Consider the following 17,784-nt stretch of genomic DNA (forward strand, 5'->3'; position numbering starts at 1 on the left):
ATGAGGCCGGCCAACCACGTGCGCCCCGTGGGCGCCCCGAGGCGGCCCGGCGTCGCAGATCATGGGGCTCACAGCTGGACTTGTCAGCGGAGATTGAGACTGCTGAGGCCCTTTCTCAATCTTCCCCTGACGGTTTAAAGGTTCTCCCACCTCGTGTGGAAGCCCGTGAAGCGGCTTCTTTCCCTGGGGTGACTCCCTCAGATGCCTCCCTCACTGGCTGGGGCGCGGTCATGGAAGACCGCTTTGCGAGGAGTCCATGGGAGGACCGTCATTCAACCTGGCACATAAATTGCCTGGAAATGATGGCGATCTACAGAGCTCTTTTAGGAGTTTCTTCCCGGAACTTCGTGGACACCACGTTCTGGTCCGTATGGAGAATATGGCAGTCGTGGCGTATATAAACCGCCAGGGGGGGTTGAGATCGCACCCACTATGCAAACTGGCACATCTAATTCTTCGCTGGTCGCAAGAGAAACTGTTATCCCTTAGGGCAATGTATTTCCTGGGGATACAGAATCAGGGGGCAGACATGCTGTCGAGGCAGGGGCTGAGGCCCGGGGAATGGCGGCTCCACCCAGAGGTGGTGGAGTCGATATGCAGGAGGTTCGGCCCAGTGGAAGTGGATCTGTTTGCGTCTCGAGAGACGTCCCACTGTCCACTGGGGTTCTCCCTCACGCATCCAGCCCCGCTGGGGCTGGACGCCATGGTACAGACATGGCCGAGGCTGCGTCTGTACGCATTTCCCCCTATCGCTATGCTCCCAGGGGTCCTGAAGAGAGTGCGGCAACAAGGAGTCAGTCTCCTTCTGGTGGCTCCTCGTTGGCCAACTCGAGTATGGTTCTCGGACATAATAGCTCTGCTGGTGGATCACCTCTGAGGAGAGACCTCCTATCGCAGTCAGGGGGCACAATATTTCCCCCCCACCCCAAAATATGGAACCTCTGGGTCTGGCCCCTAAGGGGGCCAGATACCTAGGGGAGGGTTTACCAGCAGACGTTATAGAGACCCTACTTAGCTCTAGGGCCCCGTCTACTAGGAGATTGTACAGCCTCAAGTGGAATGTCTTCGTCACATGAGGTGGACCCAATTAATTGCTCAGTGGCTTCATTGTTGGAGTTCCTCCAAAATCGTTTCTCTGCAGGGCTTACCCCATCCACACCTAAGGTGTATGTGGCAGCTATTGGAGCTTTCCACACTCCATTAGGTGATGGGCCTTTGGGTAGGCACCATTTGGTTGTACGTTTCCTCCGTGGGGCACGGAGAATGAGGCCTGTAGTGCGTACCAGAGTTCCTACATGGGATTTGGCCGTGGTTCTCGAAGGCCTGGGCAAGGCCCCCTTCGAACCACTGGATGCAGCGGAACCTAAGAATCTGACGCTTAAAGTGGCGTTCCTCCTAGCCATCACTTCTCTTAGGAGAGTGGGGGATCTTCAAGCCTTGGCCATTACGCCAACCTGCTTGGAGTTTGCCCCAGGACAAGAAAAACCATACTGCACCCTAGACCAGGCTATGTGCCTAAGGTCCCATCCAGTGTGGTCAGGTCCTTGGTTCTTCAGGCATTTCATCCCCCGCCTCACGCGACGGTGGAAGAAGGGAGACTGTTCCTTTTGTGCCTGGTTCGGGCCTTAAGGATTTATCTGGAAAGGTCAGCTCAGTGGAGGAAATCAGACCAGCTGTTAGTGTGTTTTGGCTCACCCAAGAAAGGGTTGCCTGCATCAACCCCTACTATTAGTAATTGGATTGTGCAGGCGATAGCTTTGGCATATCAGGTGCGCAATCTGCCTTCACCTATTGCCTTGAGAGCCCATTCTACCAGGGGCATGGCCTCCTCGGTGGCCCTTCTCTCCGGAGTCCCAATGCAAGACATCTGTGAAGCGGCTGATTGGGCTACTCAGCACACGTTCATAAGGTTTTACAGCTTACACCTCCCTGCGACACCCGGCGGCAGGGTACTCCAGTCCTAATTGTGCCTGGTCTCCAGTTCACAATAGGGCAGGTTTATCCTTGGTGTGGCCTAGTGGGCACTCGTTCCCCAAATTCGTCGTTTCGACGCAGTGCGAAGTTCCCTCGATATAGGGAATGTCTCGGGTTATGTATAACCCTTGTTCCCTGAGAGGGAATGAGCACTGCGTCTCGTCACCACACCGCGTATCGCCTGAGAGCATTTTGCTTCATCGCGATAATTGACGCTGCAATGCGCCGGGCTCCCCTTTATAGCTTCCGGGTATGCCGCCACATCTACGTCATGACGTAGGACCAATAAGGATTGGACTAGTTTCATTCATACTTCAGATGCGTTGATGCTTAGGGAGCATCCCCAAATTTGTCGTTTCGACGCAGTGCTCATTCCCTCTCAGGGAACAAGGGTTATATACATAACCCGAGACGTTTGATAGGTATAGATGTTCTCAAAATAATCTTTCCAAATCTGACCATCTTGTATGGCTGGTTCTTGTGGCCTTGCAGAATTAAACTGTTCCACATGCTCAAGAACTGGACCTGATAAACTGTGTGTTCAACCTTTTGAAGCGTCTTTACTCACTCACTCACTCACTCACTCACTCACTCACTCGCTCACACTCACTCACACACTCACTCATGAGTAAATGAGTGAGTGAGTGAGTGAGAATTGTTTAATGTGATTTCTGTACATAAAATTATGACCCTAAATAGGTCATACAAAACTTTACTGAAATCACTCAAAATAAATGACAGATGTCGGTGATGATCATCAATGAAGCCACTTATTATTGTGGGAGGATTGAATTATGCTGAATGTTACTAATGTTAGATTTATTAGGTGTTATAATCATCCTGCTGTCCTGTATGTTTAAGCATATGGATATTAGAGCGACGCCAACAAAACTGAAACTCTTTTAGAAAACAAATTTACATTAGAATATAACTAAAGTCCCACGCATGTGGATGAAAATATTTGCATGGTTATTTGTTATAGTAGATTAACAAAACTCATCCACATGGACGTGGAACATATTTGGTTACTGATAATACAAGACACGCAAACCCTGTGTCAGAATCAGCAAATTACTATTTCCGCGAGCCTCTCGAGTGATTGTAATGAAGATAATACAATTTCTTAATCATGATGGACTTTCAGTGGCTCCAAAAACATTTATTGAGTTTTGTCAAACTAAACATCATTTTCTGTATGAGAATATGAATCTATATATTGTAAAATAATCAAAATATTGTCAAAAAAGACCAAGTTATACTTTCTAAATACAATTTTTTATTTGCAATATTTATATAGTTATCTGTGAACAAATGTGACTTGATAAACAATATCTGAATGTAAATGAATGAACACTGAAATTTACAGTAAAATCCCAAATAAATAAAAAATAATAATAAAACAAATTCATCCTAAATGATTTTCATGTATGCAAAAGAAGCATGTCATTGTTTCAGCAGCTCTGAGCTGCAGATCATAACCGCACAGCTTTATATGTGAACGGATTAAACGCTCTCTTTTCATGGACTGTGGACTTTTTATCTCAAGAATGTAATAAGAAACTGCTTTAAGATTTAACATCTGTTGAAAAGAATATTTGGCAGATTCCATCAGGCTTTTTTGGGAGGGAATTATGTCTCAGCTAAAGGAGAATTTGCTGTGGCTGATGTTCGTCTGTTGTGCTTCACACCAGATAAGTATGTCCCTATAAACAATAATTTACATTTATCAACTTTAAAAGAATATATAATGCCAGTAAATATGTTGTTTGGTAAATGAAAACAAAAAAGTAAGTAAAAAGTTGTTTTTCTATTAAAACAACATTACGACTGTAAATATGTGCATCTAAATGTATCCATCTAAACTTGAGTATTAAAACATTTTCATAAATCATTGTCACCATTTTAGTCTCAGTTTAGTTTTTATGGACTAGTGGATTTCATGGGTTAGTTTTATTTCCTGTGTCCATTCCGTGTTCCCTTTCGAATGGGAACGTGCACTGCATCCCCAAGAGGACACTTTGGGGAATGCCTCCGTCATGACTGGTGTCTGAATTACATTGCGGATCAGGCCACATTTTTCTGGCTCGGCCTGTGTCCGACAGAACAGTAACCGAACCTGACTCGAGCCTGACACAGTTAAAATATTTTTTCCACCTCATACTAATGACAATGTTTGCTTGTGTGGAAAGCCCGGTTTTATTAAGCAACTGTAAGGCATTCTGAAATGTTCACAGATGACCGCATCAGCGCGAACACGGGGCAACAAAGCACACTTTACACAGGGCCCAATCAAATAGCAAGTTGAAATTAAATGAACAAAGGTCTTAGCCTAGAAATCTAGACGCACCCTAGCGGCAGCAAATTTAATCTGCCTGCAAGTGTCGTCTAGGAACTCTCAATACCCTTCTGAGCTGTATTCCCCTAACTCTTGCCGGACCAATCACATCGTGTATAGAGTCGGTGGGCGGGGCTTAACATAATGACGGCCCCTTTTCTCTGAGAAAAGAACAAAGAACGGCACTGAAGTCATTCTTAAAAAGGGAAGATGTGTTCTAAGTTTAGCCGACCGGATACGGTGAATGTTTAATCTATCAACAAGCTCTGTTTCACCTTCGTTGCTCTGGTTGGTTGTAGCGCTATCCTATCACGTGCAGAGGGAGTTTGAAAGACAACCGTTTATCCGCCCCTCGGATTGAGCCGTCAATGGTGAGTTTCCAGACCAAACATCTTGATGTGGGTCTGGCTTGTCAGGCTACAAAGGTCTACCAAAAATGGCCCAAACTAACAGAACAAAAAATTAACATAACACAAATGCAGCTTATTAAAATGAAAGTCAATCTTACCATTTTTCCTCAAACTATATGGCTACTAAACTGCAACATGGGATCTATTTACATAATCCATCCATCCAAAGTTTAGGCTAATCTTTTTTAGGCAGAAAAGGGATCGCATCAACTGTGGATGGCTGTGGATCTGCTCAATGGTCCTGCTGGAATGGCAAGGATGTTGCGGACAATATGCACGCATTTGTTGCGCGTTGTCACAACTACATAAACACATTTCTGCACACAGGAAGATGGATGTTAGGGTAATATTTAAATTTTATTTTAATCACAAACACAAACCACTGAATCAAGATAATCGGCGCATTGGCTACTTACATAATAAGCAGTTTTACACTTAAAAGGACAATGTCAAGTTCATTGTCACTACTTCCTTCCCATTGTTCTCTTATTATAACTTTATACTGTCATCCATTGTTGCTTGTTAAAGGGGTGATGAATTGAGAAATCAACTTTGCCTTGAGCTTTTGATTTATAAAAGGTCATGGTAATATAAAAATATCTAAGTTTCAGAGCTGAAATCTTCCTTGTTAGTCAAAGAAAAGCTTTTATTGACACCGAAACCGAAAATGATTGTGTTCGCATCTTGACGTAATCGTGTGCTAAACACGCCTCTACAGAATAATAAGCACGTCTAATTCAGTCGTCCCGCCCACCGACTTGTGGAGCTGTTCGGATTGTGCTAACTACTAACAATAAACATGACGAAGAAGATAGCAAGATATTGCGCTATTCCTGGTTGTGGAAGAACACAGTCGCTGCATAAGCTTCCTTCGGATCCTAATAATAGGAATGAGTGGTTGAACTTTATTTTTAATGACATTCCAGCTCACGTGGGGAAGACATTTATACGTGTTCGCTTTAACTGCAGAATCGTTTGTAAAAAAGTCTCAGGTTGAGCTGGATTTGCAGACATTTGAGATTAAAACACAAAGATGTGCCTTCTATATTGGATCCGACAGGAATGGTGCAACACACTTATGTGAGTAAAATGTATTTTTTATATGTAATAGTATTAGGGGTATGTGTTTTCCAGAGGGCTACCAAAACACAAGCCTGTGGGCAAGCCGGTGAAATAATATTCCTTTCTTGATGTGAACTGCGCATGCGCACGCGCACACGCACGCGCACGCGCACACTGCACATAATTTAGTTCTTTTTATTTCTCATTATCCTGTGTATTTATAGTCCTCAGTTTGTTCACTTCTTTGCCTGGCATTGTTTGTATATCACACACTCCATTATGTGTATCCTGCATTTATCCTTGCTTGTTTCCTGGTTTTGATTTGTTTATCAAAGAATATGACTGCATTTAGATATGCTTACATCGATCATCTTCCTTGCCTGACTTGAACGTTATGATAATTACATAATAACTTTTTTATGTTGTCTTTCTTTGTTCAGGCTGCTCAAAAATAATGCTGGTTGGTGACAGTTTGCCAGATGCATGTTTCTGGAACTCGAGTAAAACAGGTAGATGTGAAATATACACTGCTAACGTGACTGTAGAAATACTGTACATTTATTAGATGAATGTTCCTGTGATGACTGACAGGTCCAAACTTTTATTCCAGATTTTAAACTGAGATGTCCATCAGTTTGTGATACAGTGATAAAGGATGTAGAATGCACAATGAATGTCAAAATAAACACATCTCGTCTAGGTGAAAACAAGTATATATTTTATTTTAACTATTTTTGAGTTTTTAATTTTTCATTATGAATTAAATTCTAAAATGTCCTCTCTGGTTTCCAGGATGCTGTGAAACAGGTGGCAAAAAACACAGTTTCAACATAACAAACAATGGGGGGCAATATGAAGTAAGAATGAATGAGACGACAGAAGACATAGAGCTGTGGTTTTTGCCAAATGACCTGAATTGTCAGCTATCACAACTCACAAGTGCAAGTGGGTACTGGCTCTAATTTAATAAAGTTTTAACACACACACAACTAATAAGCACAAAGTTATTTTAGTGTTGTATTGATTGTTCATTGATATCAGTGATGATGTTAAGACAGATCCTAACACACCTAAGACAAACTGAATGGAGTCTGTATGTTAATTGTCTTCTAAGCACTGGTATTTGTTTGAGTTTGGAAAAGCAGATTATGGTAAACTAAAGACTATTTTAGACTAATAATATTTAGTGAGTGTTAAAATAATTCCCTTCCCTTCTGCTGGATTATTAGTACAGAACGTGATCACCCAAACCTGTACACCCGTCTGCACCCTAAAGGAAAACTCAGGTAAGAAATTGTCCACTTGTTCAGTGTCTTTAATTCAGTCTTCAGGGCAGGACTGTGGTTATTTACAGGACAGGTGCAACATTATGGGAATGAGTCTTTCCTCATATCTATATCTAATCTGTATTATTTCATTTATATCATTTTCATGTGTTATATTTTCCTGGAAATAAGTACTAGAGGAAGAAGCATAGAATGTTAACCTGTATGTGATCACCGTGTATGTACAGTATATGGCATTATGACATGTAAACTAATGAGAAAATGTTGTTACCTGAATCATATGTCGCACAATTGTCTGTGACTTCTCTTATAAAACAGCATTTTCTTTTGGTTTAAAGTAAAAATAGATCAATCCAAAACTAATGTTTCAAAGCAAACATGTTGAAGATTAGCAGATGGGCTGACGATTCATTAAATAAGCTCCTCACAAAAGTGGTTTAAGACTCGTCTGTAAGGGCAGGTGGGACAGTACCCCACCATAACATTCATCCCAAACATAGAGGTCTATATAAACTCAATCAATAATAGGATGTAAACGTGTTCAGCTTTTTGCAACATTTTTTTTTCTTTCTGATTTTCTAGAATATTTAAAGTAGGGATGCACTGAAAATAAAAAATAAAAATTCTGGGCTGAAAACCAGAAACGAAAAATGCTTTTTAAATTAGTTGTTAAGGTTTAGACTGAAATTCAATTTAACACTCAGAGATGGACAATGTACACAACTTCATTACTTGAGTAAAAGTAACAGTACAACTGGTCAAATATTACTCCGTTACAAGTGAAAGTTGTAAAAATAGATTTTTACTGAAGTAAAAGTACAGAAGTATTTGTTTTCAAAAGTACTTAAGTATCAAAAGTAAATTTCCTTTTTTATATCAACACATTATTGTATTATAGTTGTATAAATGCACATTATGCCATCATGGTTTAAGCCAGTCAGTGACGCTCCATCTGACACACTAGCATACGACTAACTTAAACTCATTTAAATACTTGTAGAAAAGTTACAAAGCTCTTAAAAAACACTGTCACTTTAAGGCCGAATGCACGGATCCAATACACTGATACACATCTGATATTCTCACACTGTTCACCTTCACTGAAGACAGAAACAACTTTGTTTATGTGAATACTCCACTAAATTAGCATTTTGACATCCGTCCTCTTCCATTTTGCTCTAAACTATAAATCAGTGTTTAATAAATGCTGTGAAATCATTGAACTTCACGAGACTCTACAAGAGTGATTCCTGAAAGGCTTTCTGCAAAAACCCAAACACCTTTTAAAGAAGAAAAAAATCATCACTGACTTTCAAAGCTGCGACAGAAACGACTTTCCACTTCGAGGACCTTGATAGAAATGTAGTGGAGTAAAGAGGACGATATTTGTCTTTCAGATGTAGTGAAGTTAAAGTCCGAAGTTTACAGAAAAAATAATACTCAAGTAAAGTACAGATACTCAAAAAGAGTACTTAAGTACAGAACTCAAGTAAATGTGCTTAGTTACTGTCCACCTCTGAACACACTAAAATTAGACAGAAAATACATTCATATTAAATATCAATATACTATTCTTTATTCAGTTCTATGCAACAGAATGAGACGTATTGTTTCACCAATTATCCAAATAATGTACAGTCCTACAAAGCTATTATTATCTGAGCATGTGAGCAGAGCGGAGCAGGAGCGGATCAGGGGCAAGCCTAGTTTATTTATAAAGCACATTTCATTCAACAATGGTCATTCAAAGTGCTTTACATAGAAGGAATTCAAATAATTAAATGAAATAAAATTATTATAAAAGGCAAGAATAAAAAAATATATTAAATATATTAAAACAGTAGATAAAAAGGAGGATGCAAAAATAAAAGACAGTATTAGTTAGACGTACAGTGGCACAGCGCGCATTCAGTTATAAACACTCAACAGATATAAAAGAAATTAACAGATTTTGTATTTCTTTGTATATTTGTCACAAACGTCGGTGAAGATTCCACCGTCGGCCACCAGAGGTTGAACTCACCAGGGCCCTCAAAGCTCTATTAATCTGTCGAATGCAGCACTGAGGTCCAGTAGCACCAGCCCTGAGAATTTGCCTGTGTCAGTATTTATGCAAATATAATTTATTATCTTTATGAGCACTGTCTCTGTGCTGTGAAATGGTTGGATACCAGATTGAGAATTGTCCAAATATCCATTTGTGCTTAATAATTTGTTTAGCTGATTGAAAACAACTTTTTTTAATTCGTTATTTTGCCCATGAAGGGGAGATTTGAGATTGTTCTATAGTTGCTTATAATAGTTTTATGCAGATTACTCGTTTTCAACTGCAGATATCAGTAAATTAAAAAAAAATTCCCAGAAATAAGTGAGGTATTTACCTCTGCTTGATCTGCTTCTAGACAGTAAAACACACTTTGGGAAAAAAGGGTGCAGGTTGATGTTTTAAGATGCTATACTGGTTCTTCCTAAATTTTACCCTCCATTTCCTCAAAATGAGAAGACATATTACCTTTTTTCTGAGGTTCTGATCTGTCTGACCACAGTGCAGCTGAAGGATGTGTTGATCGTCTTTCTGATATTATTGATAATTGATTATATCGTTGCATATCAACGAGAGGGAGTGTTATCTGTTCGTCGCTTCCCCACCCAAATCAAGTTAACTATAATGTTAGATTTAGATTTTATTTTTATTTTTTTATGACTATGACCAGTGTAATCAGTAAAAGATATAATTGACCTATCGGTAAGCCCCGCCCCCTTAGGCACTGTTGCTAACTCGGACAAACAAACGGATTTGCTATGTCTTACAATGACAGCTGTCAGTGTGAAAACCTCATCCCAAGATGTTTTTGGACACAAAATGTAGCGTATACCCCATCTGAATGATGACTAAACTTTACTGATGGTTTATGAAGTTTATTACATCTTTTTTCACTCCAAAAAAATCACCTTAAGAGCTGAACAAACAAAGTGTGTGCATTAATGTCTCATTCACAATTTTTTATCTGCAAAACAACTCCGATAAACTGCGTGCGAGCTAAACTCTAATACCCATCAAAATCCCTCAACTATAGTAAGACAGATAATGTAAACCTTAAACATTTAAACTCACCGAAATTTAAAAAATGTTTACAAAAACAAACTAAACGATACAGAAGGATATGAGGAGAAGCCTCATTACAATCGCAGATGATAACATCCAGGGTCAACTCTGTTCATGTACCACAGGGTTAGGTTAAATTCATTTACATGTAACCATCTTAATATGGAGAGATACACTGAAATGTAGACCATCATTTATGTGTTTTTGATTTAACATACACCGTTACATCCCGCGAGAGCAGTTAGTAAACCTATCACTAACTTTAATCGTAACAGAGTATGACAAACAAAAAAACTAAACAAAAAAATACTCTCAGGATACCTGGAATACATCGTTTTACCATGTTTGCAGCAGAAACACCATCAAACCGATGAGAGCATCAGATTTTCCAATATGTCTCTATGGCTCTGAAACCTAAATATGTACGAATTCATATTGCCTCTGTGGTTGGTGGTTGATGACATACGTGAAGTTTGTGTGGCTGGCATAATGAACTACTCAGCCACTCGGTTGATGGAATATAACAACTACAATGCTCCATCATATTTATCAGTCATTCAAGAACTTGGACTCCTTTTTACATCCACAGAAGTGCTTTTTTACAGACGAAAGTTTTTTTTTTTTTCCCGGTCTGGTAAAACCATCCCTTCTATATGTAGAGCTGTGCACCCTGTCTCGTCTCTTTCACGTCATCAGAGGACTGATTCGCTGAAGACTATTGCCTTGTTAAAATCAGCGATGGCATTATCATGATCAATACAGTAGCAAAAAAAAAAAAAAACCCTTAGTGTGATTTATTTTCCTCATCGGGACCAAATTCCTTTTATATCTTTTATAATAGAAGTCTTCAACTATCTTTGTGGGGGACATTTTGTGATCTCTCACTCACAAATGCTCACACACTAGCGTTCGTTTAGGTTTGTCACTTATCCCACGATTGTTATATATTGAAAAAATTGCACTGTCCCTGAATCAATGTGTGACGTGATTTGCCCAGAATTTTGATTTCTGTCGATTTCTTTATTACCTACAGCATTTAGGTTTCGGAAGAGTTTTGCTTTTCCGCTTCGCACAACCAAATGTAGCCATGGAGTCTCACAAGTTATAAAGAAAAAACAAACCTGCTCTAGTAGAGCCCAAAAACAACATCAAGACTTTGTAAAAGGGCATAACATGGCCTCTTTAGCTCTCTTGGGTTTTATTATTTGGTTATTCTTTTATTGCATTCCTGGTTTTCTCTGATGTATACTTCATACAGAAATGTTAATGTTACTTTTAAATCATACAGTGACAGTATGATTTGATAATTATGTTGAATTATGTGTTGTCATTGTCTCTTGAGGTTGTCTGAAAATCCCTTCTGTTCATCCTAATGAGACATGTGAAAACGCCACATATGACAATAGTACATGCAGAGGTAAGTAGGACTCAATATTATAGCTGGAGTGTGCCAATAATGAATATGTGAACTATAACTTACATGCATGCCGAAATTATAGTTTATAAATTAAAAAAACAAACAAATAAAAAAACAATATATTGGTATAACATTAATCTGTGAGATGCAAATGCACAGATATATAAATAAACTCAATCTCAATTTCTTTGTTCTGAAGGGAAAGAAGGCAGCAAATATGTTGTGCAATTTAACGGAATAGAATGGATGTGTGCCCTCTGTGTTGATGAAAAATTAACTACTGTCACACCACTGTCACACACAACTACTGACAAATCTGAGACGACTAACAGTCCAGCTACCAGTTTAACACCATCTGAGACGAGTCCAACTACCAGTTTAACACCATCTGAGACAACTAACAGTCCAACTACCAGTTTATCACCATCTAAGACAACTAAAAGCCCAACAACCAGTTTAAGACCATCTGAGACAACTAACAGTCCAGCTACCAGTTTAACACCATCTGAGACAACAAACAGTCCAACTACCAGTTTATCACCATCTGAGACAACTAACAGCCCAACAACCAGTTTATCACCATCTGAGACAACAAACAGTCCAACTACCAGTTTATCACCATCTGAGACAACAAACAGTCCAACAACCAGTTTATCACCATCTGAGACAACTCACAGTCCAACAACCAGTTTAACACCATCTGAGACAACTAACAGTCCAACAACCAGTTTAACACCATCTGAGACAACTAACAGTCCAACAACCAGTTTAACACCATCTGAGACAACTAACAGTCCAACAACCAGTTTAACACCATCTGAGACAACAAACAGTCCAACTACCAGTTTATCACCATCTGAGACAACAAACAGTCCAACTACCAGTTTATCACCATCTAAGACAACTAACAGTCGAACTACTAGTTTCACACAATCTAAGACAACTAAGAGTCCAACTACCAGTTTAACACCATCTAAGACATCTAAGAGTCCAACTAACAGTTTAACACCATTTAAGACAACTAAGAGACCAACTACCAGTTTCACACCATCTAAGACAACTAACCGTCCAACAACCAGTTTCACACCATCTAAGACAACTAACAGTCCAACAACCAGTTTAACACCATCTGAGACAACTAACAGTCCAACAACCAGTTTAACACCATCTGAGACAACTAACAGTCGAACTACTAGTTTCACACAATCTAAGACAACTAAGAGTCCAACTACCAGTTTAACACCATCTAAGACAACTAAGAGACCAGCTACAAGTTTAATACCATCTAAGACAACTAAAAATCGAACTACTAGTTTCACACAATCTAAGACAACTAAGAGTTCAACTACTAGTTTCACACCATCTAAGACAACTAACAGTCCAACAACCAGTTTATCACCATCTAAGACATCTAAGAGTCCAACTAACAGTTTAACACCATTTAAGACAACTAAGAGACCAACTACCAGTTTCACACCATCTAAGACAACTAACAGCCCAACAACCAGTTTAACACCATCTGAGACAACTAACAGTCCAACAACCAGTTTAACACCATCTGAGACAACAAACAGCCCAACAACCAGTTTAACACCATCTGAGACAACAAACAGCCCAACAACCAGTTTAACACCATCTGAGACAACTAACAGTCCAACAACCAGTTTAACACCATCTGAGACAACTAACAGCCCAACAACCAGTTTAACACCATCTGAGACAACTAACAGCCCAACAACCAGTTTAACACCATCTGAGACAACTAACAGTCCAACAACCAGTTTAACACCATCTGAGACAACTAACAGCCAAACAACCAGTTTAACACCATCTGAGACAACTAACAGCCCAACAACCAGTTTAACACCATCTGAGACAACTAACAGTCCAACAACCAGTTTAACACCATCTGAGACAACTAACAGCCCAACAACCAGTTTAACACCATCTGAGACAACTAACAGTCCAACAACCAGTTTAACACCATCTGAGACAACTAACAGCCCAACAACCAGTTTAACACCATCTGAGACAACTAACAGTCCAACAACCAGTTTAACACCATCTGAGACAACTAACAGTCCAACAACCAGTTTAACACCATCTGAGACAACTAACAGCCCAACAACCAGTTTAACACCATCTGAGACAACTAACAGTCCAACAACCAGTTTAACACCATCTGAGACAACTAACAGCCCAACAACCAGTTTAACACCATCTGAGACAACTAACAGTCCAACAACCAGTTTAACACCACTTGAGACAACTAACAGTCCAACAACCAGTTTAACACCATCTGAGACAACTAACAGTCCAACAACCAGTTTAACACCATCTGAGACAACTAACAGCCCAACAACCAGTTTAACACCATCTGAGACAACTAACAGCCCAACAACCAGTTTAACACCATCTGAGACAACTAACAGTCCAACAACCAGTTTAACACCATCTGAGACAACTAACAGTCCAACAACCAGTTTAACACCATCTGAGACAACTAACAGCCCAACAACCAGTTTAACACCATCTGAGACAACTAACAGTCCAACAACCAGTTTAACACCATCTGAGACAACTAACAGTCCAACAACCAGTTTAACACAATCTGAGACAACTAACAGCCCAACAACCAGTTTAACACCATCTGAGACAACTAACAGCCCAACAACCAGTTTGACACCATCTGAGAAAACTAACAGCCAAACAACCAGTTTAACACCATCTGAGACAACTAACAGCCCAACAACCAGTTTAACACCATCTGAGACAACTAACAGTCCAACAACCAGTTTAACACCATCTAAGACAACTAAGAGACCAGCTACAAGTTTAATACCATCTAAGAAAACTAAAAATCGAACTACTAGTTACACACAATCTAAGACAACTAAGAGACCAACTACCAGTTTCACACCATCTAAGACAATTAACCGTCCAACTACCAGTTTCACACCCTCTAAGACAACTTACAGTCCAACAACCAGTTTAACACCATCTAAGACATCTAACAGTCAAACTACCAATTTCACACCATCTAAAACAACAAACAGTCCAACTACCAGTTTCACTCCATCTAAGACAACTAACAGTCCAACTACCAGTTTCACACCATCTAAGACAACTAACAATCAAACTACCAGTTTCACTCCATCTAAGACATCTAACAATCAAACTACCAGTTTCACTCCATCTAAGACATCTAACAGTCCAACTACCAGTTTCACACCATCTAAGACAACTAACAATCAAACTACCAATTTCACACCATCTAAAACAACAAACAGTCCAACTACCAGTTTCACTCCATCTAAGACAACTAACAGTCCAACTACCAGTTTCACACCATCTAAGACAACTAACAATCAAACTACCAGTTTCACACCATCTAAGACAACTAACAATCAAACTACCAATTTCACACCATCTAAGACAACTAACAATCAAACTACCAGTTTCACACCATCTAAGACAACTAACAATCAAACTACCAGTTTCACTCCATCTAAGACATCTAACAGTCCAACTACCAGTTTCACACCATCTAAGACAACTAACAATCAAACTACCAATTTCACACCATCTAAAACAACAAACAGTCCAACTACCAGTTTCACTCCATCTAAGACAACTAACAGTCCAACTACCAGTTTCACTCCATCTAAGACATCTAACAGTCCAACTACCAGTTTCACACCATCTAAGACAACTAATAATCAAACTACCAGTTTCACACCATCTAAGACAACAAACAGTCCAACTACCAGTCTCACACCATCTGAGACAACTAACAATCAAACTACCAGTTTCACACCATCTAAGACAACAAACAGTCCAACTACCAGTCTCACACCATCTGAGACAACTAACAGTCCAACTACCAGTTTCACACCATCTAAGACAACTAACAATCAAACTACCAGTTTCACACCATCTAAGACAACTAACAATCAAACTTCCAGTTTCACACCATCTAAGACAACTAACAGTCCAACTTCCAGTTTAACACCATCTAAGACAACTAACAGTCCAACAACCAGTTTAACACCATCTAAGACAACTAACAGTCCAACTTCCAGTTTAACACCATCTAAGACAACTAACAGTCCAACAACCAGTTTCACACCATCTAAGACAACTAACAGTCCAACTTCCAGTTTATCACCATCTAAGACAACTAACAGTCCAACTACCAGTTTAACACCATCTAAGACAACTAACAGTCCAACTTCCAGTTTAACACCATCTAAGACAACTAACAGTCCAACAACCAGTTTAACACCATCTAAGACAACTAACAGTCCAACTTCCAGTTTATCACCATCTAAGACAACTAACAGTCCAACTACCAGTTTAACACCATCTAAGACAACTAACAGTCCAACAACCAGTTTAACACCATCTAAGACAACTAACAGTCCAACTTCCAGTTTAACACCATCTAAGACAACTAACAGTCCAACAACCAGTTTCACACCATCTAAGACAACTAACAGTCCAACTTCCAGTTTATCACCATCTAAGACAACTAACAGTCCAACAACCAGTTTCACACCATCTAAGACAACTAACAGTCCAACTTCCAGTTTATCACCATCTAAGACAACTAACAGTCCAACTTCCAGTTTAACACCATCTAAGACAACTAAAAAACAAACTACCAGTTTCACACAATCTAAGACAACTAACAGTCCAACTACCAGTTTAACACAATCTAAGACAACTGGCAATCTAACTATAGTTGACCTAAAAGACAAGGATGGATTTATAAATCCCCCCAAAGCATCGTAAGTGAGCGGTTACTGGTGATTTTTCAAATTAAATATCTTTTTACTGAATACAGACTAAATATTAATCTTTGCAGAGAAGCTTTGGACAATCTGGAGTCTGAGATGGAAGAGATGAAAAACAGCAATATAAGCATAGCACAGATTGTCATGGGGGATGTTATTGGTCTTCTTCACATACAAGACAAGAACACAGAAAGCAGAGACACATGTTACTCTTCAGATCCAAACAGGATAAACGTAAGACTTGAGTGATATTTAAACATAATATGATTCTTTATTTATTATAATTCAGTTTCTACAGGTTACTGATTGTCAAAGTGGCCTGAACACAGACATTCCCTGGTCTGTAAAGATTCCCAGCGAGGCCTTTAATAAATCACGACTGGAAAACAACGGCAGGGCGTTACTCGGAATTCTACGGTTCAAAAACATGGGAAAGGTACTCATAATTTAAAAAAAAGAAAATCCATGTTTGAACATTTTAAGGAAAGTTTATGGAATAGTTTACTTATTAAAAAAATGTTTACTAATCTGGAAAATTAGAAGAGCTGGACATTAGTACACCATCATAACCAATACTGTTATGATGCTTCTGTGATGTTATTGTAACCTCTTTGTTCCAGTGAAAATATGACAAAAAAAATTTGGGGAACAAATGTCTCGATCTATTGTATTTACACGTTTATATTAGATTTTTTTTTCTGTTTCTTATTTAGAATGAAACTAAAAATTACACTGTTTTGAACAATGAGGTTTATGGAATAACGATGAAGGCCAATATCTCCAGCCTTAAAAAAAATATAGAAATGTTCTTTACAAATAAAAATCTGGTAAGGAAGGTTTTTATTTTTATTTATTTTTATAATCAAACACTGTGAAAGGAAAATAAAAATGTTCCTACAGGTCGGAGAGGCGTCTTGCAGATCTTGGGATGGCAAAGGTAAATGTATTAATGACTTTATTGATAAGTTCCCATCAACAAACCCAATTTATTTTATTTATTTAATTTGTCACACTCTTTTCTTCAAAGGAAATCTTGAATGGACGACATCCGGCTGTGAGACAGAAAAAATCAACAATAAAACAATAAAGTGCTCGTGTTCACATCTGACGTTCTTTGCTGTACTAATGGTGAGAAGCTTCTCATTTTTTAAGACTCCATGAAATCAGCGTCAGTGTCTATGGGCCAGATATACTATCAGCTTCCGCTTGTTAACAAGGTTCGGAAGAAGCACGTTCAGATAATTGACACAACAGTTCTACCTCTGTTCATTGATAGTGTATCAGCATGGACGCCATTTCTGGCAGTTCGCCCCACATGCCCACTCACACTGTCCACACAATTTTTTGCTTTTTTCCAAGATGTAATTCCTATTGCCTTTGGTACAATTAACAATCACG

At 39.2% G+C, this 17,784-nt stretch overlaps 1 protein-coding gene and 1 long non-coding RNA gene across 2 annotated transcripts; both read left to right on the forward strand.

Moving 5' to 3' along the window:
• The first annotated feature begins 714 nt into the window (after positions 1-714).
• LOC137090816 (mucin-2-like) lies at positions 715-16,384 on the forward strand. The gene is made up of 4 exons (XM_067454770.1): positions 715-832; positions 1,142-1,540; positions 11,516-11,590; positions 11,790-16,384. Exons 1-4 carry the CDS (start codon positions 715-717, stop codon positions 16,382-16,384), a joined length of 5,187 nt encoding a protein of 1,728 aa, XP_067310871.1.
• Positions 16,385-16,492: 108 nt separating this feature from the next.
• LOC137090487 (uncharacterized) lies at positions 16,493-17,175 on the forward strand. The gene is made up of 3 exons (XR_010907870.1): positions 16,493-16,620; positions 16,685-16,822; positions 17,100-17,175. It is a non-coding gene; the product is annotated as an uncharacterized lncRNA (long non-coding RNA).
• Positions 17,176-17,784: the final 609 nt, after the last annotated feature.

Source organism: Pseudorasbora parva, chromosome 10 (genome assembly GCF_024679245.1).
Source record: "Pseudorasbora parva isolate DD20220531a chromosome 10, ASM2467924v1, whole genome shotgun sequence".
NCBI classification, from domain to species: Eukaryota; Metazoa; Chordata; class Actinopteri; order Cypriniformes; family Gobionidae; genus Pseudorasbora; species Pseudorasbora parva.

Excerpts from the sequence above, each read along its gene's own strand:
- LOC137090816 (XM_067454770.1), top strand. The coding sequence starts at position 715 with ATGGCCGAGGCTGCGTCTGTACGCATTTCCCCCTATCGCTATGCTCCC. Across the intron at positions 833-1,141 it reads CTCCTCGTTGGCCAACTCGA|GGCTTACCCCATCCACACCT; the intron begins GTATGGTTCTCG and ends GTTTCTCTGCAG. Across the intron at positions 11,591-11,789 it reads TGACAATAGTACATGCAGAG|GGAAAGAAGGCAGCAAATAT; the intron begins GTAAGTAGGACT and ends TTTGTTCTGAAG.